This window comes from Hemicordylus capensis, chromosome 6 (assembly GCF_027244095.1).
Source record: "Hemicordylus capensis ecotype Gifberg chromosome 6, rHemCap1.1.pri, whole genome shotgun sequence".
Lineage (NCBI taxonomy): Eukaryota > Metazoa > Chordata > Lepidosauria > Squamata > Cordylidae > Hemicordylus > Hemicordylus capensis.
This window is the reverse complement of record NC_069662.1, coordinates 26,317,359-26,344,996: the sequence shown is the minus strand read 5'-3', so window position 1 is coordinate 26,344,996 and position 27,638 is coordinate 26,317,359. Positions and strand designations below refer to the sequence as shown.

The 27,638-nt window shown below is 43.3% G+C and overlaps 1 protein-coding gene across 1 annotated transcript; it reads right to left on the bottom strand.

The window, feature by feature from the left end:
• Nucleotides 1-9,505: 9,505 nt before the first annotated feature.
• LOC128330993 (vomeronasal type-2 receptor 26-like) lies at nt 9,506-27,534 on the bottom strand. Its single transcript, XM_053264360.1, has 6 exons — nt 27,359-27,534; nt 22,360-22,651; nt 19,557-20,405; nt 18,289-18,516; nt 13,736-13,862; nt 9,506-10,407 (listed from the first exon to the last, which is right to left on the bottom strand). Exons 1-6 carry the CDS (start codon nt 27,532-27,534, stop codon nt 9,506-9,508), a joined length of 2,574 nt encoding a protein of 857 aa, XP_053120335.1.
• Between the last annotated feature and the right edge of the window lie 104 nt (nt 27,535-27,638).

Here is a 27,638-nt window from a genome sequence, read left to right as displayed (position 1 = left end):
GAGGCGGTTCTGAAGGTACACAGGCACTAAACCCTGAAGGGTTTGATAAGTGATAACCAGCACTTTGAATTGGGCCTGTAAGCGAAATGGCAGCCAATGCAATGACCTCAACAAAGCTGAAACATGATCATATTTTCTGTTGCCCATAAGCAGCCTGGCTACAACATTTTGAGCAAATTGGAGCTGATGAGACATCTTCAAAGGGGGAAGGGGTGCACGTTAGCCCCTTCACAACCTTGAACAACTTCACTGGACGTGAACTTGAGGAGGCGATACAGGAGGAAAAGAATAGCTTCTTTGCCGAATGTATTGCCTGAGCAGAGATCTTCAAATGCTCTCTATGTAATAATCTGTCAGATTCGAGTTGTGTCTTCCTCCACTTGTGCTCTAGTTGTCTACCTTGCCACTTCAGCCCCTGTAGTTCTTTTGTATACCAAGGGGACAATTTTGAAGTGGGTTGGAGAGGACACTTAGGAGCGATCGTGCCCACTGCCCCAATGAGTTGATTATTCCAATTCTCCACCAGGGTGTTGTGAGGGTCACCAGCAGAGCCAACATTAAATCCCTCTGGTGGACCGTCCTAATGGCCCCCACCCCACCCCTGAGGAGGTGAGACATGGTCCTGAGTCCAACCTTAACCAGATGATAGTCCGTCCATGACAAAGTGGAAATCACAGGAGAAATCTCCACCCTGTTTATCATGAAAGACCAGATCAAGCATGTGACCAGCAATATGCATCGGTCCCAACACCACCTGGGATAGGTCCATAGTCTTCAAGGCCGCTATGAACTCCTGAGCCATCCCAGACAAATTGGTTCCAAAGTGAAAATTGAAGTCCCCCAGCAACACAAGGCTGGGAGACTGCAACGCTAAGCCCAAGACCAAGTCTGTCAGCTCATTTAGGGACTCCATTGGGCAGTGGGGTGATCAGTACACCAACAGAAGTCCTCCTAGTCTATCCCTGGTCCCCAACCTTTGGTAGACACATTCAATATGGTCAGATTCTTTGGCAGAGACCATTGCAAGGAAGATATTGCTCTTGTAGACCACAGCCACTCCCTGCCCACTTCCCCTTCCCTGCTCCTCAACAGAGTACCCTGGAGGAAGAAGCCAGGACCAGACTGGGCCACCAGTCTCCCCCAACTAAGTCTCTGTAATACATACCAGATCAGCTCTTTTATCCAAAATCAGATCATGGATGATTTCAGGTTTATTCTGGACTGACCTGGCATTACAAAGGAGCAAGACGAGGCTCTGTGAATGGTTATAGCAATAGCAATAGCAATAGCAATAGCACTTACATTTATATACCGCTCTATAGCCGAAGCTCTCTAAGCGGTTTATAATGATTTAGCATATTGCCCCCAACATTCTGGGTACTCATTTTACCGACCTCAGAAGGATGGAAGGCTGAGTCAACCTTGAGCCCCTGGTCAGGATCGAACTTGTAACCTTCTGGTTACAGGGCGGCAGTTTTACCACTGCGCCACCAGGGGCCCATCATTGCTTTCCAACCTCAAAGAGCTGGCAGGACAGCCAGAAGGGGAGACAGCAATTAAGGTTTTTGTTTCCCTTCCCCTGCAATGGCCTGCTGACCTGTCAACGTTACTTCTTCTATTGCCCACCAATATGGGTATGGCTGCCCCATAATCAGTGGATACACCCCATCTCCCCATCTCCAGACAAACCCAGACACATTAGAACTCAACTCACCCAGAATATCAAACAGAAGCCCAATTAAAATAAACACCCTCCTTCACACACCGAGGGATCCTGAGCTAAACAGCCTGTCCCTCACCCTAGTTATTCCCCAAAGTGGCACCCCCAAAGGGGTGACCCCCTTTTGTGTCGACCCTTCATTGTTGACCCCACCGGTGGAGGGTCCGCTGCCACAGGCAGCTTTCCTATAAAGGCCCAGAGCTGGGCAGCTGACCCCAGGAACAGATAAGTTACCCACCCCTAGCCCCAGTCCTGCAAATTATGTTAACACTGTGCTTCTAGTAAGTTCTTGTAGATATCCAAGACATTTTTTTTCCCCACTTACATTTATATACCGCTTTATAGCCGGAGCTCTCTAAGCGGTTTACAATGATTTAGCATATTGCCCAAAACATTCTGGGTACTCATTTTACTGACCTCGGAAGGATGGAAGGCTGAGTCAACCTTGAGCCCCTGGTCAGGATTGAACTTGTAACCTTCTGGTTACAGAACGGCAGTTTTACCACTGCGCCACCAGGGGCTGCGTGTGACGTAGGCGGCGCGTGCGCACACGGCGGTGACAGGCACGCGCCTTTCACCACATGCACATGTGTGTTGCTGTTAGGAAGACTGCCAGGCTACAACGGGGGCAGGGGCGGCAGCGAGGAACGCTGCCGCCCCAAAAACTTCGCTTAAAACTACAACGCCAGAGGGGGAAGAGTGGCGGGAGGGGTAAGTTCTACCCCCCGCCCTTAAAGGGAGACCCCCCCTTGGTGCCGGACTGCCAGACCGGTCCGGCTCCGAACTGGTCCCGAGGCCTCCAACATGGCCTCCGGACCGGTTCGTGCACATCCCTAGTTGTGAGGATAAAAATAAGCATGTACACTCTGAGCTTCTCAGAGGAAGAGTGGGATAAAAATGTAACAAACAAACACATTTTATACGACCCAAAACTAATGTCTCTGGGCAATTTACAATTTTTAAAAGTACAAATTAAAACAGAATTAAAACATTAAAACAGTGAACCATTTACAATTTAACACAATGTTAAAACTGTTTAAACTATTAAAAATTGTAAATTTAATGAAAACCCTGGTGAACAAATGTGTCTGAACTGCCTTTAAAGAAATTGTCAGGTGTCGGAAGGGCTGCTGTTTAAGCATAGGCGGAACTTGGGGGGCAGGCAGGGCACGTGCCCTAGGCGCCACTGCGGGGGGGCGCCATGCCAGTTCCTGCCACCCCCACCCCATTGCCTACCTGCCCAGCCCCAGGGCCCCTCAGCCACTTGCCTCCAGCTCCGGCCGAGGATCGGCGAGGCCTAGATCGGAGCAGCCTACAAACTGCAGAGCTCTTCTCTCCCCGCCTCTCAGCTGATTGCTGGGTGGGCGGGGCTTCCAGAGAGGCCTCTGAATAGGCCTCCCTGAAGCCTGAACTCAGCAGGCCCCAGCAAGCGAGGAAGGAGGCTGGCATAGCTCCCTGCAGCAGACCAGACCATCCAGCACAGCTTTTGCAGGTAGGCTGTGAATTCCTTTTTGTGGTTAACCCCATATATAGGGATCTGCTTGCCATAGGGCTTTGATATGGGGGGTGGGGCAAGACTGAGAAGTCTCTGAATATTTAATTTAAAACAGACTGAAGAATGTGCTGGCTTTAAAAACAAAAACTATCTAAAAAGGCCTATAAGGCCTATAACTATCTAAAAAGGCCTTTCATGTCAGAAAATTACAAAAACTTCTGGAACAAATATTCATTCATTCATTCATTCATTCATTTATAAATGCACTTATGTTCAAGTTGTTTTGCAACTCAGAAGGACTGAGTGAGAACTGTGAAGCATGTGTTGTGCTTTTATTTTATTTTATTTTATTTTTCTTGTGTGTGAACTGCTCTCCAATAACTTGCAGGGACTTCAGAGTAAATCTGGCCAACATGTGAATGCAGCACCTCCATTCCAGAGGAGATGTGTGTTAAAGGGCTTTAAAAGCCTCGTGTAAAAAACCTCCTGGAATCAAACTTTACTGAATTTGTTCAGAATTCTGAGAAAACAAACATAGGCTCACTCTGCATGGTTGAAAGTCTCCTTTGCTAATCTGCAGCGAGGGGGCCATTTTAATAATTAGCATTGCTAGTGTGTTCTAGGCATTAAAAGTAGCACAAATATATAGTATTCAATGTATATCACAATGCAATAGCACTTACATTTATATACCGCTTTATAGCCGGAGCTCTCTAAGCGGTTTACAATGATTTTAGCATATTGCCCCCAACATTCTGGGTACTCATTTTACCGACCTCGGAAGGATGGAAGGCTGAGTCAACCTTGAGCCCCTGGTCAGGATCAAACTTGTAACCTTCTGGTTACAGGGCGGCAGTTTTACCACTGCGCCACCAGGGGCTCTATATACTGTGAAGTGTGCATGTGTGTATTCAGTGAAATGTATTTCCAGGCAGCATACTTATTTTGAAATATCAGACTTAAATCCTTGGCGGCCTGGGATGTGCGGAGGCCCTGGACTTTGAGGGGCTGGGGGCCCATTTTAAAATCTCATCTTGGCCCATTCCAACCTTGCTATGCCCCTGGCAGTCACTACACATGGGTTTCTGCACAACACCTGCACAGAAAATGTGTCTCTTGTAAATTGACCGTGAATTTTCCATCCATGACTGGGATATTTGAGAGTTAGAGTCAATAATAAAAGAACAGCGCACTGCTTGTGACAGGAAGGGGCAAATTACAATGATTTCTTCATCTGGCAGGGGCTGGTTTTGGCCCTGGCAGAACTTGGCTGTCTTGCTCCTGTTTCAACTGCCTCTGTCTAGTGTGGCAAACTAATGTATCCTCCTCCCTCTTGGTGTCAAAGTAAGCACTGGTGTGGTGAATGCACATATACTCCATCATGAGCCAACAGTCATCATAAGACAAAGGCTAGCAGGAATCATTTACCACCACCCCCGCCCCCTACCACCACCTTCTTCTTCCCCTATTTTGCTAGTGGCTATTTGGGCAGGTGATCCTCTAGGACAAAGTCATGTTTTTTAAAAAAAGAATGAGATGAGACAGAAAATGACACTTGAAATCCTCACATAACTCCTGACTGTTGTTCTAGGTCTTTTACAGAGATGGCTCATGTTTTCAGGTTTTGATCAACAACCATGTCTAGATGGTACAGTGTTCCTTTTAACAGGGATTTCCAAATATTGTTGACTACAAGTCCCATCATTCCTGTTTGGACAGGGGTGCAATTTCAGTGCTTGCCCTAGGTGCTATTTTCCCTAATTATGCCTCTGTGTTTAAGGCCTGTGTGTCCTGAGCAAAGGAAGGAGAAAACCAATAAGATAGTGCTCTTATAGGTTTCCATTCTTTAAAAGAGTTGGGGTTTCAAGCATTGGGGGATTTAGTTGCCTAGGAGGTCATATAGCAGAGAGTGGCTGCATTCACACATAACACCAAACCAGGGTTTTAGAAAGCAGAGGTTTACTCACCGTGTCGCCCCAATGCTTGCTATTCCAGTTCCACATTGTGACGAATCCTCAGTTGCACTTTTTAAACTCCAAATTGAAGCCTCGGCTTGTAGTGAGTTTTGACTTCCCAACCTGAGGTTCCACGCAGCCTGCATGTCATCCAAATTTGGAACCACAGGCTGCATTAGCTGGAGCCAGAGTTGGAGGAGGAAGATCCCTCCCTCCAGCCATGATTAGCTGTGCAGGCTGTCCTTCATTCCAGAAGTAAGTGTGCACAGCCAGTTCCCCTTCCCCTCTGCAGTCTCACTGACTGCAGATACCTGTAGATCACTCTCCATGATGTCTGAATTTGGTCCGGAGAGCAGTGGTAAGGGGAGGCAAAACTGAAGGTCCTTTAGACCCTTTGTTCTACATTACATGCGAATGCAGCCTATGAGTCACTCTATATTGTAAAAAGGCACAATTCAGAGGGTAAATTCTACTATTTCAATCAGATTGGCTTAAAGACTTCCATCATTTCAGGAAACGGCATTTCTGATAACACCATCCTGAAGGGAATTAAATCAAGCAGGAGGACTGTGAGGCTGATGGGAGATTTCTGGGAACAGAATCTGTAGTTTTGGACGTGGAGTCTAAAGCAGTTGTTATTTTTAAGACCATTGTTGTTTGTGTGAGTGAAAGAAAAGAAGAAATGAAGTGAACACAAATTACCTGCTTTTTATTGTGTCCTTATTTACTGCTGAATAATTATGAAGTGAGATCACTCTGCCACTATTACTCAATCCAATAATTTAATTAACTTATATTTTCCGGGGGGGGGCTCGAGTGTGCCTTTATCTTAGTTGAAGGTGTTACCAAAAGAATGTTGCTCAGCATCAGGAAGTTCTACATGATGGCTTAAGTTTATATTATTTAGTAGGTAATTCATGGAACCTGATTCCAAACAGAACTTTGAAAACTTTACAATTTGGCTCCTGATTGGCCAACACATTTCTGCTAATATATTTAAAATGGGAGAGTTGTTTCACCATTCTAACATGATAAGCTCTGCATACACTGTATTCTGCTGGTGACAAGAACTAACTTTTAGATTTAGATCTCAATCTAAATCTTTTAACTCTTAGATATAAATCTAAATATAAAATTATCTAATGGTATGCGCGGAGGCCAGGTATGTGCCGATACTATGCCACCACTGTGCACAGGTTGATGGGGGAGCACTGTGGCAGCGGGAATCTGACTGGAGTGGTGGTCATGCAGGTAAGGACTTGCTTACATACTTTTAAAAGTGCCACCCCCCACCCCCCACCACGGTGCTACCCTCAAATTTCCAAACCAATTTGTGGTTGGGCCAGACTGGTCTTAACAGTTTCACGGAACCACAAACCAGTCTGCATTCTTGCCTAGTAAATACTTTGTACAGTTTGTTATATGATGATGGCTTTAGAAATGAGGCTCCATGCACCCACACTTAGCCTTGATCCTAGAGGCATCAGGTAGAAATTCATCAGAAATTCATCACTCTAGGAAGTGATTGCAGAAGCTGCACCTGTTAAATGTCTGCCTGGATGCATCCCTCCCCATCCCAATGTCCAACTGAAACTGCTTCCTATTTTCCTATGGTTTGCATATCAACACAGAAACATAAATATGGAGAATGTCCATACTAAGTATTAAATTTTCTTGGCTTATATTGTACATAACATCTGGCTAATACAAGAGAACACTCTGGTTCCATGTGACCCACCAGTCCTTCCTTGTGACAGAGACTGCATGGCTACTAAGTATTGGGTCCTAAATGTAGCAACAATTCTTCCATCTTTCCCAAATAGAAGGATCATCACTACAGCAAGGATACAATCCTTGGTAGCCATGGAGCCACTCTACCTTCACTAGCCGTGAAGACATGCTGTTGAGTGGCAGAGAACCATCAAATGTGTCCCACTCTTGGATCAGCTGGGTGCTTCACAGTAGGGTTGTGCATGAACTGGCAGGCAGCTGGTTCAGTGATGGAAGGGTTACCTTTAAGGAGCAGGGATGGTGCACTTACCCACCCACCACATTTCCTCCGCCAACTTTGTGCACAAATTTGCTGCACAGGGCAGCAGCGTCCTAGTCCCGGTCAGCATCAGACCAGAAGCCAGCTATCACCCCAGTCACCATCAGATCGGAAGTGGCCGGTGCACACATGCACCGGCCACTTCTGGTCAGGCACAGACCATGGTTGCAAGAGGGTACACTGCCACCCCATGCAGCGATTTTGGACACAGTGCTGGTGAGGGAAACATGGTGCAGGGAGGGGGAAGAGCACCCTCCCTGCTCCTTAAAGGTAACGCCTCACTACTGAACTGGCCAAACCACTGGACCTCTGAACCAGTTTGTGCACATCCCTACTGCCAGTGTAGTGTAGTGGTTAGAGTGTAGGGCTAGGAATGTGAAGATCCAAGTTCAAATCCCCATTCAGCCATAAAACCCACTTAGTGATTCTGGGCTAGTCACATATTGTATCTCTCAGCCTAACCCACCTCACATTGTTGATGTGAAGATAAAGGAGGAGGAAGAGTGGGATATAAATGTAATAATAAGTGCCCAGGGACTCTAGCACTCGATGCAGCCCTTCTTGACCCAGATGAATATGTTTTTCATGTTCTCACCATGGTTATGGGATTAGGCACATTTCGTCTGGCTTCTCAGCAGAAGCCTTTCTGCTTTGGGTTACCCTCCATGATAGCGCTCTGCATCCTTGCAGCTCGCAAGCCCCTCCACCTCATCAAAGTAGTGCCCATTGGAATCAAATCAAATCAAATTAAATCAAACCAAATCAAATCAAAGGAATCAAAGGATGAAAATAAAAAACAGCAGATGATGAATCAACAAGAAAATTGGCACAACAAACCATTGCAGGTCAGTTCTTTAATGACATACAATCGAAAGTCAACAATAGTACAACATGGCAGTGGTTAAAGAAAGGGACATTAATGAAAGAAATGGAAGGTCTCATTTTTGCAGCCCAGGAACAATCACTATGAGCAAATGTTATAAATGCAAAAATTGATAAGACCCAGAAAGACAGTAAGTGTTAGTTTATGCAAGGAAGCAGATGAGATGGTTGAGCACCTTGTATCTGGTTGAAAGAAAACCACACGGACTGATTATAAGGAAAGATGCAACAAATTTGCTGCAATAATCCACTGGAACTTCTGCGAGAATCACAATTTGCCAGCAAGCAAGAATAGGTGGAATCATCCCATTGAGAAGGTCACAGCAAATGAAGAAACAAAAATACTTTGGATTTCCGAATACAAACTGATAGGCATTTAGCGCACAATACACATGATCTGACAATCATTGAGAAAAATCAGGTTCTGATAATTGATATTGCAATCCCGGGGGATAGACAAGTCGACAAAAAACAATTGAGAAAATAACCAAATACAAGGACCTTCAGATTGAAATTGACCATCTTTGGAAAAAGAAAACAATCGTGGTGCCAACAGTTGTTGCTGCCCTTGATACCTTACCAAAAGAACTTGAACACCATCTAGACAACTTGGGCATAATAAAAATACAACACATCAACTGCAGAAGGCTATATTACTCGGGACAGGACGAATACTACAACAAATATCTTTAATTCTTCTTAAGTTATCCTAGACCTTAAGTTATCCTTGGAAAGGGCATGATAATTAATGTACCAAATACAGTCAATAACAACTGGTAGACTGTGTATAATTAGAAAAACCACCACCACCACCACCAGAAAGTAAGTCATTGAATCTGACTGACAAATTTCATTCTTAAGATAGATACATTGGTCCAAGTGGCTGAAAATTCTGGTTCATTAAGATGATGAACACTGTGACATGCTAACATTAATATGCACAGCAGAAAACACTTGAGAGCTTTGTTTTTAGCATAAGAAATGAAAGGAGAATTTTAAACTTTTCTGGTACCATAATTATTTCGTGGATTTCAAAAAGATCTCTTGAAAGGTAAAATGAAAGGAAAATACAGAGATACATGATGATTTTCTTTTTAATTAAATCCTCCTTCAGTTTTCTAAATGAAATGTTAAACTACAAAGTGCTTGGAGAGCTTGAGGAACAGGGTTTCTGCAGCCAGGAAATCGCTCATAGGTATCCCTAAATCACACTTGTGGACTGCAGCTTGTACCAATAGTCAAAGCCATATTTTCGTTTTCAGTTCTTTCTTTTCTTTAAGTTATCCTTGTTGTTAAAGTCAGGTCTCACCACAATGATATAATATTTTGGGGAAAGATTGAGTTCTACCTTGAGACACCCATGGGCTGCAGTCTGTAGAAAAGGTAGCACACACATTTTTATTTTAGCCCTTTCTAGTCATTAGACCTTCCTTGTTGTTTAGTTCAGGCCTCAAAACTATAATATAACATTTTGGGGAAAAGATGCAAGCCAGCAAGCCAGCACTGGAAGCTAAGATAGAAAAGATCTCCACAGCTACCATGTATTTCCCCTTCGTGCTCAGGTACGTTGGGAAAAAGGAGAGCCAAACACTGCAAAAGACCAACATGCTGAAAGTAATAAATTTGGCTTCATTGAAGCTGTCAGGCAGCTTCCTGGCAAGAAATGCCACAGTGAAACAGATAATAGCCAGGAAGGATGTATAGCCCAAGACACAAAAAAACATTAACACAGACCCTTCATTACATTCGAATACAATTTTGTCAATCACTGAGTACTTATCAAGATCTGGAAATGGAGGAGAAGTTGCCAGCCAGCCAGAGCAAATGCCAACTTGAATAAGGGAGCAGGAAAGAACAATGCAGTTGGCCAGTCTTTTGCCCACCCATTTTCTCATCCTGGATCCTGGCCTGGTGGCCATGAAAGCCACAACCACTGTGATGGTTTTTGCCAGCACACAGGAAACAGCCACTGAGAAGATGATGCCAAAAGCAGGTTGTCTGAGGAGACAGGTCAGTTTCACAGGATGGCCAATGAACAACAATGTGCAGAGGAAGCAAAGCAGGAGGGAGATGAGGAGAGTGTAGGTGAGGCTCCGGTTGTTGGCTTTGACAATGGGGGTGTTGTGGTACTTCATAAATATTCCTAGCACCAGAGCTGTGACACATGAAAAGAAAATCGATATAAAGGCTAAGCCAAACCCCAAATGTTCTTCGTAAGATAAAAAGACTACTTCCTTGGGAATACATGAATCCCGATTTTGGTTTGGATAGTATTCATCTGGGCATTTGTAACAATCATTTAGATCTGTAAAAGACAAGGTATCATCTCAGTCTCATATATTCCATAATTTCCATCAGCATACAATCAGCATAAGAGGCTTTTCCTCTTAAACAGATAAAAGTGTGGGTTGGTTTATAATGCAAATGCACACCAAATAATGATCTCTCCATGATCTCCCTAACTATGGATCACCCTCTGTACATCTAGTAGAAAAACGCAAGTCTAGTATTTGGGTTAACGTATTTGGCAAAACGTTTATGGCAGTACAATAATAATAGACCTAGTTAGACACATGGATGTCATATCATCTAGGTAATGCTGTGTTGAAAAGGTACCTATGACATCTTGGTTAAATTCCCTGGGATTATCAGCCTCTGCATTTCCAGCAGTCTAATATTTCTTAGAGCTACAGTGTACTGATATCATCTGCACGTATATCATCTGAATTGAGGTCTACAATATTCAAGGAACACAATACTTTGATATAATTTATGAAAGAAATCAGAATTTGTGTAGAAAGCATAATACACAGAGCAAAACAAAGGTAGGGTGGGAAGTGTACCATCATCCTTATTAGTCACTAATCAGAGATAAGGAGGTCATTCACACAATCAGAACTGTGTTCTACCCAGGTTTCGGAGCTCTGTGTCCTCCCGTGTCCTCTGTGTCCTTCCTTTCTGGTTGTGTGCAAGCAAGTTAAGAATAAAAGCTGGGTAGAAGTATTGTGTGGTACCAAGGTAGTTTCCACACAATCACTTCTACTCAGGTTTTCCTCCCACCTTGCTTCTACATAACCAAAAATTGGGAGCACACTGAGCTCCCAAAACCTGGTAGAACACAGTTTTCAATGGTGTGAATGACCTCAATATATCACAGAAGATTAATGAATTCCATACATACAGGATAGTGGTGGGGGTTTGTTGGTGGGGGGAAACAAACTGCTGCCCAGCTGAACAGCTGTGCAGGCGGCAGAGAGGGTGGTGCAGCCTCCCTGTCCGGCCTACCTGCTCGGCCAAATGTAAGGATGACCTGCACTGGGACCGAAGGTGGAGAATGGCTGAGCAGATGGTTGAGAGGCAGATGGACACAGGGCTGTATTTTAGCCTTCCATCTGCCAACAGGAAATTAATAGAGAATTGCATAAATTCTCTAGTGCAAGTCTTACAAAATTCTAATTTCCACCCTCCTAATTTGGCCTCTTGTCCAATTCCTGCACTTCTCTATGCAGACAATATGGAAATATTCTACTTTTCTGAAATAGGTCTACGAAGAGCCCTTAAGTCATTTGCTGCCTTTTGTTTGGAAGAAAGATTAGAAAGTAAGCTTAAAAAGTATGCTAATGTCATGGTGTTCACCAATATATACCCCAAACATAGATGGCAGATTAATGGCTAGGAAATATAGCAGGTTCTAACTTACAGATATCTAGGGGTGGTTTTCCAACCAATTTGCTCCTAGAAGGCTCATGTGGCTCATGTTACCAAAGGCCCATGTGGTTCATGTCTAGATTCTATTTCTCTATGGAAGGTAAAAATATTCCTGCAGCAGTGAAAGCCTTTCAGGTCAAGGTAACATCTCATTTATCACATGGTGCTCCAGTTTGTATATAGCCAAAATTTTGGAGGCAGTGCAGTCCAAATTTCTTAGATCTTTTCTTGGTGGTCCATGCTGCGAACCAAATGCTTTACTGCGAACAGAAACCACGTTAATCCCATATGGTCACCTATTTTCAACTGTTGGCTTGAATTAATCTACAACCCTTCTGGCCTGGTTGCCATCACCTTAATTGATAGCTTTCCCTCTAGATGGGATAATGTGATGGAGAAGAAACTTTGGTGTTATGGTTTCCTGCTTTGAGAACTGGCTCCAAAGGCCTTCTTCAGGCCAAAGAATCAATTTGTCATCGCCTTGGGATATATGCTTCAAAAAGACAGAGCTCAAACTACACATGGAGGCTATTTTCACGTGCGGTGGAAACCGGACTAAGGGAGCGCAGCCTGGTTTCCACTGCACGTGTGAACCACCAGGAGTTGTGTGGCTCCTGGCGGCAAGCCCACTTAATTCCCCCACCCATAAACAAGGTTAGTGGAGCACACACTCTGCTAACCCTATTTAGTTGGTCATGTGTTGCAGCACTGCGTCTCCATGCCGCAGCGACTCATGAGGAGACCTCCAACCAGGAGGCTACAACAAACCTCCCAGGTGGACCCCAATCCACGCTGCACCAATTGGCTCTGTGACAGAGCTGGTAATCATGTGGGCGGCCAATCCAGCTGCCCAGGGCATGCTGACTGCTCATGTGCAGGGAGAGCGGGTCAAGCCTGCTCTCTCCACAACCCCTCTGCAGGCTCTCAGCAATGATTGAGTTAGCGGAGCATGTATTACTCTGTTGTGTATTTTATAGAGATATATGTTCTCTTATTATTGGTCCAATTTTTGTTATAATTTTCAAGCAGGCTGGATGACTTTTGCGTACATTTTCTTATTTCTGACTCTGATGCCGAGATTACCTATTGTGTGGCCAAATTTTGTGCCGATGCTTGTAACACCAGGAAACAAATGGTTAACCCTTAGGTTGTGTTATTCTGCTGGTGGGTTGGTAGTGTAGTATTATTCATTATTATTTAATATCAGAGTATTTTAAGTTATGTTGCCTATAACTGTTAATTATTGTAATTGCTGGCTGGTCTTGGACTATAATAAATGAAAGATGATGATGCCAGATGTGCCAGATGGAAAAGAGAGGAAGAAAGGAATACAGTAAGAGATCTATTGCCAATGAGCCAAAAAATGTACTCTTGGTTCATTTGCACAAACATTACACAAGAAGGATAGTGGATAGCTTTCCATCATTTCCCCTCATTCCTCAGTCCTGAGGAAGAGGTTTCACAACCTGGAGGCATGCCACTGATTGCACAAGCAGGCCCTGTTGGACCAGCAGAACGCTAGTCTGGAATGCAAGCTCCCAAATTAGTGAAATTATTTGATGCAACATCCTTGCACTACCACAACCTATTTGCTTTAGTGCAGTGCAGTCCAAATGTCAGCCACTCTAGTTAAGAACATGTTATTTCTTCGTATCACACTCATGCAAGTGGCATGTTCTTTCCTCTTATCAGCTTCTTATCCTGCCCATCCCTCCTGAAAATGTCCTTTGAGTTATAGATACTAAAGAAAAACAATATATCCATGTATCCTGATGTATCCATGATTCATGGAATTGCCTTGAGACATTAGTATGAGGCCGTATATAAATGTAACAAACACACAAACAAAAAAGTATCCATGATTTTCTATATGCATTCTGGTTAGCGCAAACTTGACTGAAATAATTGTATGATATAGTTCTTACCCATCTGGTTTGAAATCTTCCCTTCTGGACATTTGAGGCAATCATAGCAGCAAAATTGCTCCCCCTCTCTCACACGCTTGCTAAAGCCAGGATGGCAACTCTCAGTACACAGTGAAAGAGGCTGTGTCTAATCGGGAGGTGGGGAGAAAATGATAACATTGAATAATGAGTTTGGAATCTTCACATTTCTGGGGCATATACAATCCATAATAGTTGGTTGAGGGTTTCCCAATGCCTACTAAAGGTTGGGATATAATTTGTAATCTCACATTCTTTATGAATGAGATAGCATTTGAAATGTGGAGAAGGTGATCCCACCAGCTAAATGGAAGGGGAAATGCATGTATGTAATGCAAGGCTGTACAATTGTGGCCCTCCTGCTGTTGTTGGACCAGAGCTACCATCAACCCTAGCCCTAGTGGTCAATAGGCAGGGGTGATGGGAGTTGTAATCCAACATCTGAAGGAGGACCACAGTTGTGCGGCCTTGATGCAATTAAACAGCATCTGGCAGGCTGGAATGGTACCCAAAGAGAAAGGTAAAGAGGAAACAGAATTAGTTGGAAGCTTGTTCAATCTAAGTGAATACTTTAAGGGCAGAAATAGCTGATAATTAACTACAAGAGGTTGGGAAAGTAAGGACTTCTTCTTGGGATCTTATGTAGGATGGTGGATGTGATGCTTTAGAAGTTTGCATGCTATTTGTCTTCAATTATGCTCTCTTTGTATGCATTTAAACAGATTGGTTGCCAAACATGTCCTTCAGGGACATTTTTTGGTGGCACAAAGGGCTACCTGTTGAAAGGAAGATCTTTAAAAACAACAACTTCTTCAGCTACTGAAACAGTTGGCCATTCTGGGAGTGGGTCATTTTTAAAATCTAATGGGACTGGTTCCTCCTCCTGAACCACATAAAGGGCTTGTATATGTATTTCCCATGTCTCCATAGGGACCTGGATGGTCTAATGGCAGAGGTAATGTTCCGAGAAGCCAACAGTAATGCACCAAAAGAGAGGGGAAGTAGAAGGAGTTCTTCCTATTCCTCTTATACCACATTTCGAAAAAACAAGTTTTCAAAGCAGTTCACATTGAAAAACAAGTTGTTCTAGTAAAAACAAATTGGCCTACTTTCCTTTCACTACTCCTACAACTGAACTAAATTTGCTCTAAATCCATTAGGCAGTTCACAGGTTAGCCTACTTGCTCCTGAAATGTTCACGTGTTCGCCATCTTGAGCTGTGGTGGAAGACACCATTATGAACTAAACCTTTGAGGTCTTCCTACACCTGTACCAAATTTGGTCCAAACTGGTTCCCACTTGCACCTTGAATATTCATGTGTCTGCCATCTTGGATCAGGGTGGATGACATCATTACCCCTGCTAATTTTGTTACCCCTGCTAACCTGGCAAAGAGGCACCTTTTTACATGGTGCTTTTCTTTATTTAACAGGGGGAGAGTAACTGGCCCTATCCACCCACCACCAGCATTGTACCCCCAGAGACTGTTTCTGGTGTCTATCTTATGTTTCTTTTAGATTGTGAGCCCTTTGGGGACAGGGATCCATCTTATTAATTTATTATTTATCTGTGCAAACCACCCTGAGCCATTCTTGGAAGGGCGGTATAGAAATCGGATTCTTCTTCTTCTTCTTCTTCTTCATCATCATCATCACAAACTATACCATTGAGATTTCCCTATCTATCCCTAAGCCTGTAGAAAATTTGATTCAAATTTGCTAGGCAGTTCACAAGTTAGCCCTCGTGTGCCTCAAATGTTTACATATCCGCCATCTTGAATTGTGTTGGATGTCATCATCACAAACTATGCCACTGAGGTGTCCATGTGTGTAATTCACTACAACTGTACCACATGGTTCATATTGGTTAGAATGTCCACAAGTTAGCTCACCTGTGCCCCAAATGTTCATACATCTGCCATCTCAAATCAGAATAGATAACATCATCACAAACTATGCCACTGAGGTGTCCCTATAACTGTACCCTGTTTGGTTCATATTGGTCTAGGCATTGCGAATTTGATGGGGGGCAGACACACAAACACATGTGGTCACATGGACACACACACACACACACACACTGCCAGGTGATCTCATAAGCTTATTGCATTAAGCCTACTGCAGATGAGAGGAAGGGACCATTTGCTTCTCATTCAGTGCTACCCAGGGTGAGAGCCCATGTGCTAACCCCTGATAACTGGGCAAAGAGGCACCTTTCACCATGGTGATTATCTTTATTTAGCAGGGGGAGAGTAACTGGCCCTATCCACCCCCAGCACAGTACTTCCAGTAACTGTTGCTGGTGATTCTTATCTAAAAAGAATCTTATGATTCTTTTTAGAATGTGAGCCCTTTTGGGACAGGGTTCCATCTTATTTGTTTGTTATTTGTCTATGTAAACTGCCCTGAGCCATTTTTGGAAGGGCGGTATAGAAATCAAATTAATAAATGATGATGATGTGTGTGTGCTGTCTGCTACTTCTGTTACTACCTGCTCCTTGCTTACTGTCATGGAAAAACTGACTCCATCATGGTATTGGGGCAGAGGGTGGGGGATTCTACAGTTTCTGATAGTACATGATGGTATTATTGTGCTGCAAGGTTGGCCTTGCACAGAAGGGAAAAAGAAAATATCTATCTTTTTGATGGTCCATGATAGGTTGCTGAAGGTGTGTTGGAGCATTGGGATTAATGCATCTTTAGGAAGCAATTATTTGCATGATTGATAAGACTTCTGCTTATATACTCTATATACACCCATAATCGGGGCTCTCTCACCTCATGATAGATAGCCCGACATGTCATAATTAATAAAGCTTTGAATCTGATGGAACAGTGTGGCCTCTCCTCACTAAAGAAGCTCTAGGAATAAGTTTTCTCTGACATTGCCCTGCGGGATTGTAGTCCAGAATCCTGCCTATCTCAGGATCCTTCATGGGTGTGGTAGTGGTGGATGAGTATTTTTAATTCAGCTTCTGTTTTAAATACTGGGTGAATTTAGTTTTAAAGTGTCTGGGATTGTCTGGAGATGCAGAGATAGGATTGTACATACTGGTTATGGGCAGCTATTCCAGTGGTGGCAGAGAAGAGAAGTAAGAAAGGAAGGTCAGCAGGCTGTTGCAGGGGAAGGGAAATCAGGAACTTAATTTGGGTTACCCCTTTTGGCTGTCCTGCCAGTTCTTTGACTTTGGGGAACAGTGTCAACAACCACAGAGCCTCATCTTGCTCCTTTGTAATGCCTGGTAGGTCCAGAATAAACCTGGAAAAAAAACCCATGACCTGATTCTAGATGAAAGGCCTAATGTGGTATGTATCACAGAAACTTGGTTCGGGGAGGCATGTCTGGTCCCAGATTCTCCCTCCACAGTACTCTGTTGAGAAGCAGGTAAGGGGACATGGTCGGGGAGGTGGAAGGCCTGTAGTCTATAAGAATAACATCTCCCTTTAAAGAATCCCTGTCAAAGTATCTGACCATACTTGTTTGTTTGTTTGTTTGTTTGTTTTATATACCGCGTGACTCCAGAGGCTCTAGGCAGTTCACAAAAATAAATACAACAAAAATAGAATAAAAGAACTTTTATAAACCTTTGTTCCAGAGGGGTGAAAATAGCAGCGGCCTTGCCTTATGCACCTTAAATTTAAAAGGGGCTTTCCCCTCTTAACTTTCGTTCTAGGTCTGTGAGTGGCCCTGGTGCTTCTGGGAATAGTTGTCTTCTCTGAGGCCATGGCAGCTTAGATAATTCATTATGTGTTTCACAATTTTATGAACTCGATTATGAAATAGTGGACTTATATTTATTTTGCAATTTTTGGGTAGAATTTACTAGATAGAGATATGCACGGAACAAAATTCATTTTGAATTTGAATCAAATTTGAATCTGATCCAAAAATTGGATTCAATTTTGAATTGATTCAATTCAAATTTGAATCACCACAACCCTGTTTTGGCACCTGTCTAAACAATCAGGTTGCCTGAATGTTTTTATAAATGGCTCTCAAGTTGAATTTGAATAGATTCGAGCCAAATTTTGAAATTTCAACTTGAATTCAAATAGAACTAACTTTTAAAGGGGTGATTCAATATCAATTTGAATCACTGGAATCACCCAAATTCAAGTCGAATTCAAATTCAAATCAATTTGAATATCCCTATTTAAAGAAATAATGAGAGGAGGAGAAAAGAGGAGAGCTGCAGGTCACCTGTGGGAGCCCAGAAAGGGCTGGAAGAGACATCCCTGTTGGGGAAGAGGAGGATCAGGGTAATAAGCAACCTCCTCCCCAACCATTATTGATCATTGGGGTGAAGAGAAGGAAACCTCGACATCAGTGAAGGTTTCCATGTTTATTATTATTTTGAATTAGCTGCCAATTATGAAATACTATTAATTGTAGTTGTTGTAGTCCTGTCATTATTATATAAAACATTTTAAAGGGAATATTTAAAGAGTGTGAGCACTATCCAATGAAATTAACTTTGCTCACCCATACTAAGTTTTCCTGTTCATTCAAACTAGATTTCCTTAATTTGGGGTTACCTGGTTAAACCAGCCATGCCATGTTATGGCATCATTATTGATGGTGAACATTTGATCTGGAGCAGCTTGAGGATCCATGTGTCCAACTTTCACTCTATGAAAAGACTGATTTTTGAAAACAATCCAGTTGATAATATCCAATCCAGCTGCTATTTCTCCATTCTGGTTAAAGGAAACAGTGTCCCCTGCACTACTGTTGAATGTAACACCTCTCAGAAAATGATGTAGCTACATTAAAGAGTAAAAGGCAAGCATTTTTAAAAGACTGCCAATAGAGCTTTCAAACACTTAGCCACTAGCATCTATAGTATTACATCCTGATAAGTTACATCACGGGCTTATGACACACTATTTCAACTGTGCAGGGGAACTGGAGCACCTCACAGTTCTCAAGAGCTGCTGGGCCAGACAGACAGGCCCAGCAGTCACTACTGCATCTGCGGCCACCCGCCACCACGAAGGAGAAACCTGCTTGGTTCACCCCCCCTGGCAGCCACCCCTTGGCTGTGCACATGGTGGCTGAAATTATGGGGGGGGGGGATCGGAGGTGTGATGGAGCAGGGCAGAGGTGAGGAGAGTGTGGGGTGGTGGCAAGATGCCCCCCAAAGCAGGTTTTAGTGCACGATGGGGTGCACACAGCGGGAGAGGTCTGGGTGCTAACATTACCACTCTGCGCCACTGAGCAGAGCAGCGGCAGCAGCAAAGAGGTGAAGCTTGGGGATGCAAAAGAAGAAGGGAAAAAAACAGCACAGCACCCAGTTATTAAAGCCATTTGGGGCTGGATACAAGGAATAAGAAAAAAATGAATAAAGTTGGGGGAGAAATTGAAGCAACACTCAGTTAAAGCCACTGTGACTGCTGGTACAGTTTAAAAAATAGGTGGTGGTGGGGAATCAGCACAGCACCCAAGCTATTAAACCTACTGGGGGCTGGATAAAAGTGAGATGAACAAAAAAACCCAAGGGAGGGAAAAAATTCATTTTGAGCTTGAATCACTCGAAAAGGCACATTTCAAGCTCTAATTGATTTTGCTAATCTAAACATGAGGGTGTTCTGCCATTAATTATTATTAATAAAATATTTGTAACTTACAAATTATATATTATAATGATAGTTACATAATAAATAATATCAAATTATTAAAAATATGAATACTAATAAGTTTTTACAGCAGAAGTAGCAGAATCAGTAATATTATTTTGATAACATGTTAGAACAAAAAGAAGTTTACAAAGACTAACAACAACAACAATAATAATAATAACAACCTGCCACCCCTGTTGGTTCTTTAATTCCAGTCTCTCTCTGTTCACAGCTGCTCTGTGTTTATGCCTAGATGAATACATGGCATGTAAAGCATGGGCTACAGCGTAGGCAGCGTTGTAGATGCTGTAGCTGTGGCCAGTCACCCTCCTTTCAAAAAATTCCCCAGGAAGGCTCTCCAGCTTCTCCTCACCAGTGCAAATATCCCCATCTACCTCAACTTGATCTGAATTAAGGAATTCACACTCAAATACTTGCTTCCAGAAATCACGTATAAAACCATCTCCTCTGATGCTCAAAGGGTTTTTCTTCTCAAGAAATTGGTGAAATCCTGGCAGCTCACTGGAGTGAATTGTAAAGGTTAATGAACCATCGAATATTTCTGTATCCCAGTTCCTTTGGAATATAAAAGCAGTGTGCTCCACCTGGGTTGTTGCTATATACACTTTACCTTTTGGTGTTGCATCTCCTCTTAATAAGGGCATCCATCTAAAAAAGGCCACAGCATAAGATTCTCCATAGGCAACCAACACATTGGCATTGCTCTTCATGAGTCTATCACATATTGCTGATGCATCTTGCAGGCTGACAAAAATATCCATTGTAAAACTTATTGTGGGGAGTCTTTCTATGAAGGCAAAACAAATGCCACGCTGGGAAAACATTGGAACCACTGTTTTTACAAATCTTTCTCCATTGTCATTATCCATATAAACAACCCCAATCCACGTCCAGTGGAAATGCAGAAGTAAAGAGAGAATTCCTTCATTCTGAAGGGCTTCCTTTGAGACCAACTGGTAGAAGGGAAGTCCTGGAGTTTTGTCATTCATCACTGGAGCAGCACCATAGATAAGCTAAGAAGGGATGTAATGGGGAGAGGGAAACAGAAAAGCATAACAGGATTCTTGTAGTACTTTCAAATGTTGATGGCATAGTTGTCTCAGGGCTGTGAGATGCACTTCTTGATGCTGCTCCACCCTGTTGGCTTTAGGAAACAACTAAAGACACATCTTTTCAGCCAAGCCTTTTAGTTGGTGTGTTATTATGAGTATTTTAATTTGATCTTTTATATATTCTGTTTAAAATTCATGGTTTGTTTTATGCTGTAAATCACCTAGACTTGGGGACTAGTAGTGGGTACTATACAAACTTGTGGAAGGAAGGAAGGAAGGAAGATGGATGTCGGAATTGGTAGGATCTAGGAAGGTTTTCTAATACAGTTCCCTGCTAAGTGAAGGGAATGACTACAGTATCCTTGACAGATGGCCACCCAGCCTATCACTGTTGGAGGCAAAACGTTCTACTGTCGCACAGCTCCTACATTTGGGACACTCCTCCTAATATCTAGCCTAAATTTGCATCAACCAGTTGGGTTGTTGAGGACTCAGTCAAGGGTATTATTTATGAGGCAAGGCTACAGTATTAGGGACTATGGGGGGAAATCATAGAGGTGCATAAAATTATACATAGAATTGAGAGAGGAAATTTCCTCCCTCTCTCACAACTCTTGAACAGCGGGTTGTCCCATGAAGATGCTAGGGAGAGGGAAACAGAAAAGGAAAATAGGATTCTTGTAGAATTTAGGACTGACAAAACAAAGCACTTTTTCACACAGCACATAATTAATCTATGAAATTATCTGTCAAGGGATGTGGTGGTGTCCACAAGCTTGGAGACTATAAAGGGGGTTAGACAAATGTATGGAGGACAGGTCTATCCATAGCTACTAGTTTGTTGTCTATAGCTCACCTCGAGCCCCAGTGAGAAAATGCCTCTAAATACTAGTTAAAATGGGAGCAACAACGGGAGAGAGGGCTTGCCCCCCTCACCTCTTGCCTGTGGGCTTCTCAGAGACATCTGGTGGGCCACTGTGTGAAACAGGATGCTGGATGGGATGGGCCTTGGGCCTGATCCAGCAAGGCTGTTCTTATGTCCTTATGATGTTTTTAGTAGCCCAGATGCTTAGTGAGAACAGATTTGCCTTAAAGGGGATATATGTTCCCACTGGAATTGGTGAAGCTCTGCCACACAGAACCAGTGCAATAGAAAGTGGCCAGCATGAGATGGGCCAAATACCCAGTGTAGGGAAGACAGGAGAGGAGCCTGGCAGCCCCTGGGCAGCAATGGCCCCTGGCTACTCGTACCCCCATCTCCTTTGGAGCTATGTCCCTGCTCACAAGACCACAAATCCCAACATTACATGGTTACTTTTCCCCAGACAAATTAGTTCTCCTCCCTCTGCTAAATATAAATGAGTCACCACTTAAAATGGTGCCACCTTTGCTCAAACAGCTGGGGCTTTTGAGGCCCCTTCTGTTTACTTCTACTGCTCCCAATATTATCATAAGAACATAAGGACAGCCCTGTTTGATCAGGCTCAAGGCCCATCTAGTCCAGCACCCTGTTTCACACAGTGGTCCAACAGATGCCTCCAAGAAGCCCACAGGCAGGGGGTGAGGGCTTGCCCCCACTCTTGCTGTTGATCTACTGCAACTGGTATTTAGCAGCAACTTGATTCTGAGTCTGGAGGTGGCCTATATCCACCAGACCTGAAGCCATTGATTGACCTTTCCTCCATGGCTTTGTCTAAGCCCCCGTTAAAGCCATCCAACCTAGTGGCCATCACCACATCCTGTGGCAGAGAATTCCATATGTTAATTATGCACTGTGTGAAGAAGTACTTCATTGTGTTAGTCCTGTCACACACACACACACACACACACACATTGAAATATAATAGTGTGAAAATAGTCTTAAAAGGGCATAGTCCTACAAGGGTGGCAGGAGCTAGATATGTACACATCCTACCTGGGGAGTCTTGTAAATATCCAAGACAGTTGCCACATTAAGGGAAATGGGGGCATCTAGTCCTCCAATAACTGCTATCATGTTATTCTGGAGGTCACAGTTGTAGTTGGGGACAAACCGCTCCAGTGTGGATGAAAGCAAAATTGTGGCATGATAAGTCGCCTTAGCATTGAAATAGCTGTCATAGATGTGGAAACCCAAAGTGACATTGGGTAAGAGCTGAGAGTTTTCATTGATTTCCTTTACTGCAAACTCCAAGGCCATGATGTGCTGGTTATTCTTTGGCACTGCACTAGAATGAGAGTAATGAAAGTATATTTGTGAAACCACCTCCTCAGTTTTCTACAAGATCTTCATAATTATTTACTTATACAATTTACAAACTAAGTGATTGTGTGCATTTACAAAAGATCCTGGCCGTAGTGTAGCTTCAATATATTTTCTAAATAGCATTACATTTCTTTGCATATCGCCATTCATCTTGAGAATTAGCTCTCTCTAGGTTTATAGGAAAGGTCTGGATCTTGAGTGCATTAAATATAACCATGTTCTTCAAAATTACCAGATGCTTCTATTTAGACATGCATATATCAATGACACAACTTTACTTTTACTTTTATATGTTCATATTAGTTAAACTCTCTATACCAGAAAGTATGATAAAAGAAAAAGAATAAAGAACCATGCTGGATTAAAGGCACTCAATTTTTTTGCAAGTAATTAATGGGTTCAGAATGGATAACTCCATCACCATAGAGTGTGCATTAACTTAGGCTGAGAGTTAGACAACCTTATCCTTTCCCCAAAACTTGTGGGTGACCCACCCTGGCCCAGAGCATCAAATCCACCTGCTGTTGATTCCTGCCTCTCTCATCTTACTCCACAGAGTAAGGGTCCATTTGTGGACTTCACACTCTCCCCCAAGATGCTCAGTCTTTGAGCTCCAAAATGGCATCAGTCTGGTAGGAGTGTCAATCTTAGCCTCTTAGAGGTGCAATGCCTCTAAGAACTGATTGACTTCTCTCCCTCTTCTAAACCAGCCCAAGGGTGATCACTAATCAAACCCTGCTATATCTATTCCCAGCCTGCCTGAATGGACCAGGAAAAGAAACCTTTTCCACTGTAACAGTTAGCCTCTCCTTTCTTCAGTGTCTGGGGCCCTTGATCATTGTAAAGCAGTCTGCAGTGCCATCCTTCAGTATGAGCCAGAAGCAGCTGAGCTGAGAGGCGCCTCAGTCTGACCATTACATTTAAACAAGCAATCTGAGTGGTGGACGGTGGAGGGAGGTTGTGGCTGTCCTTGAACCCTGCAAGCCTATTCAAATAAAAATAGCCAAGGGGTGGCACCTCCTACTCCCAGCTGGGAAGCAAACTGGCATACCTCAAATTTACCTCCTCACATATTCCTGTGCTTTGTTTCTGCTGGCACAGTGCTTCTGGGATTGGGAGAGCTGCCCAGGCAGGCAGCATGTCTTTGTCTCTACTCTGTCCCTGATCCTGACGCTCTCCATTTTCAGTGCACACTGTGATGGATTGTGTTTGCCTGCATGTTGTTGCTCTTGTGGCTGCTTCAGCTCTTGAAGAACAGCAGCATCTTCATTTCCTCCTGTCCAAGGTGCATCTCATCTGCAGCCTCCTCACCAGGATTCATATTAGCAGAGTCTCCCTTACCCTCTTGCACTCCCAATTCCCCAGCCCCAGCATCCCAAGCACATGCCATACAGATTTCAGTGGGATTACTTAAAAACTTCTGAACAAGTGATTCAGTTTATGTTGCTGCAGTAACTAGGCTGTGATCCATGGATCCTGCCCAAATTACTCAGGGTGTGCTGAATTTCATGTAAAACATGGCACAGCACAGATCAAGATGCCAAAGAAAATCTGCCTGCACCCAGAGTCCCTGGGAGAAGTTAGTGAGGAGGAACCCTTGAAAGAAGGATTTCTTAAACTTGGGTCCCAGGCTTGAGAACCACTGCTTTAACAGCCTCTCCACAAATAATACTAGCATCAATTCACCTACTGTTTCTTTACTATTTGATAAACCCAGTCCAAGAATATGCCTCGTTATTACATTCTGTCTGTTCTCTCCATCCAATGGTGATTGGAGTTTCTCGGGGGCAGAGACTGTGCCATTCAGCATCTTTACAATGCTTAGCACACTCTTGTGATCAATAAGTTTTCAAGATCCATCCAAACAGAAATGATCTACATGGGAAGTGTTCTGCATTTTCTGTGCAGCACCTGAGCACTAAGCTGGAAGCTGATCTACATAGGATTTGCACGTAACACAGAACCCAAGTTGAATGGGCCAGTGGTTATGTGGACGTTACGTCTGAATGCATGCATTTTGGGTTTGGTGTGGTGATGAAACCTAATGTTCAGACTTGGAGCTCCATTCTGAACCCTCAGTTGTAATGGGTTTTGTCACAATAACCCATGTATCCGGCCAGCCTGCAGTCTGACTGAATTGGTAACTGCAGACTATGTCCCCAAGAACCGGAGTCAACGGAGAAGCTTCTCCATCAACTCTGGTGTGATTGGCTGTATGGACTGTCCTTAATGAAGAATTATGTGCTAATGTGGCCCACACTACCAGTTCCTTCTCCTTTCTTCAGTGTCACTGACTGCAGAGATCAAGCTCCCTGTTATATACGAATTTGGACTGGAGAGTAAGGACCCGCGGTTCCATTAACCCCTTTCCCCATGGTTCTGTGGGTCCTGAAGTTCCATAGACCTCTGGATCTGCATTATGTGCAAATGTGGCCATTGTGATTGTAGTTTCTTAGGGGCAGAGACTATGCCATTTAGAATCTCTACATTGCCTAGCACACTCTTGTGATCAATATGTTTTCAATTTCCATCTGAATATAAATTGTCTACATGGGAAGTGTTCTGCATTTTCTGTACAGCACTTGAGCACCAATATGGGCTCAAAGGAGGTATTACTGGTGGCAAGGATTTCTCAGGCTTGAATTCTGTAGACTTCACTGTCCACTCATCCACACACACCCTATCTCTAAGAAGCAGCTCCTGAGCACTGTAATGTGAAACATACAGACTTTTTCTTCCAGAAATCTAACAGATGCAGCAAAGATGCCCCCCACTTTGTCCCCTCTGTGTTCCTCACCACCACATTTAAAAAGGACAAAGGGTCAGGGGTTCTCAAATGTGGGTCCCCAGATGTGGGCCTGGCCATTGTGGCTTGGAATGGTGGGACTTGTAGTCCAACATCAGGGGCTTTCATTTGAGAAACCCCTGATTTAAAGACTAACATTGTTTTCAGCATGAGATTTCCCAAACACAAATCAATCAGTTTTCAGGTGCTACAAGACCCTTTGATGGGTTTCCAGCTACCCTCTGGAAGCTGGGGCAATGGGTGAGAGTTCCCACTGAAGGAAAATAAAGAGAGCAGTCACTAGCAGTAAAGGGGCACCAGCTGCTTTCCAGATGTGGTGGGTGATTTGCCAAATTCCAGTTTGTCTGAACATAATAATAACAATTCTTTTTATACAGGACTTGTTCAAAAGTTCAAAGCGCTGGGAAAGCCAGCTCAGAATAGTGAATACACTGACTGGACTGGAGCTATCAATCCCTGTGTGGTCATTAAGCTCAGGCCTAGTATGTACCTGGGGGGGGGGGGAACCCCTTTATTTTTGTATGATGACCTTGTTAAGACAAAATAAAACATCAGGCCCAACAATTAGATAAAGTCATATTAACTTAACCCAGGCCATATTAATTGAACCAGGCATTTGATCTTTTTGGGGGAGGAATTGTTCTGTTTTAATTACCCCTGCTAACTAAGCAGAGAGGTACATTTTAAAGTGATGACTCTTACATTTATTTATTCATTTATACATTTTAAAAAAGTATTTCCCCTCCAGTCCACTTGGGGCAGCTCACAACAATAAAATAGATACATTATACAATAAAAGTAATAATTACTTTTATCACTTTATCGGGTTTATCAAGGCTCTTATCAAACAAACAAACCAATAAATGTTGTGTGCATACTCTGATTTGCACATAGACATGCACACACACAAACACACCCATGTATGGCCCTGGAAGTTTGAAAGAGGTTGCCCAGTTTGGAGGAGTAGAGGGAGGAAGCTCCTCCATCCAGTTTGATTGGCTGTACTCCTCCTGATCAATGGAGACATTAGGACATAGGGACATAGGAAGCTGCCATATACTGAGTCAGACCACTGGTCTATCTAGCTCAGTATTGTCTTCACAGACTGATAGTGGCTTCTCCAAGGCTGCAGTTAGGAATCTCTCTCAGCCCTATCCTGGAGAAGCCAGGGAGGGAACTTGGAACCTTTTGCTCTTCCCGGAGCGGCACCATACCCTGAGAGGAATATCTTCCGGCGCTCACACTTCTAGTCTCCCTTTCATATACAACCAGGGTGGACTCTGCTTATCTAAGGGGACAAGTCATGCTCACTACCACAAGATCAGCTCTTCTGCTTGTCCCAGCTGTGGTCAAGGGTGAGGCTACACAATCTTTTCAGGTCCTTCCTCCCACTCACAAATCTTTCTAGAGGTTAGTCAGGCACCCTGACTATCTACTCACTACTTCCTCTCTTCATAGCTCCTTTGCACATGCTTACCTGCTTGGGCCATAAGTACCTGGCTCATAGCTTTAATTAGATCATCCTTAATTGCCCTTGTTTCTGAAAATATATATAAAAATTAAGAACGAGAGATGCCAGCAAAATTCTCCTGAGATGAGTTGGGAAATAATTTGTTTAAAGCTTGCTTCACAGAAAGGTGAACGTTCCAGGCCCCTATGTTCATCCCTGACTTAGCTTAAAATGCAAGCATTGCTGGTGCCTTTGATCTATATTGAATTAATGGAGCTCTGTGCTCCCTCCAAGCTGTAGAGCATGGTGATTGTGCCAAAACCAATTCATTTTTCTGATGCTGCAGCATTTAGGATTGAGCACTGTGATGGAAAAAAAACCCAAGAACAAAATAGTAATTATTAATTCCTTACCCAAGAGCTAACTGCATTGGTGCTGGAGGTTCTTCACTGAAGTCTTTTGATAAGGAGAGAATGAAGGTATGAGAAACCACGGCGCCAATGATGAGATCGCCCAGTTGATGATACTCATGAAGTGGAGGGTGTGGATGATAGACTCTGCATTTAACTATGTGTGCCTTGCATATCATGTCCGAATGTGGTGGGAGGAACAGCACCAGTAATACAAGCATTCTGAATACAAATATTTTCTTCACCCACAAATCCATTTTTTAAGATCTAGTGCACTGTGATT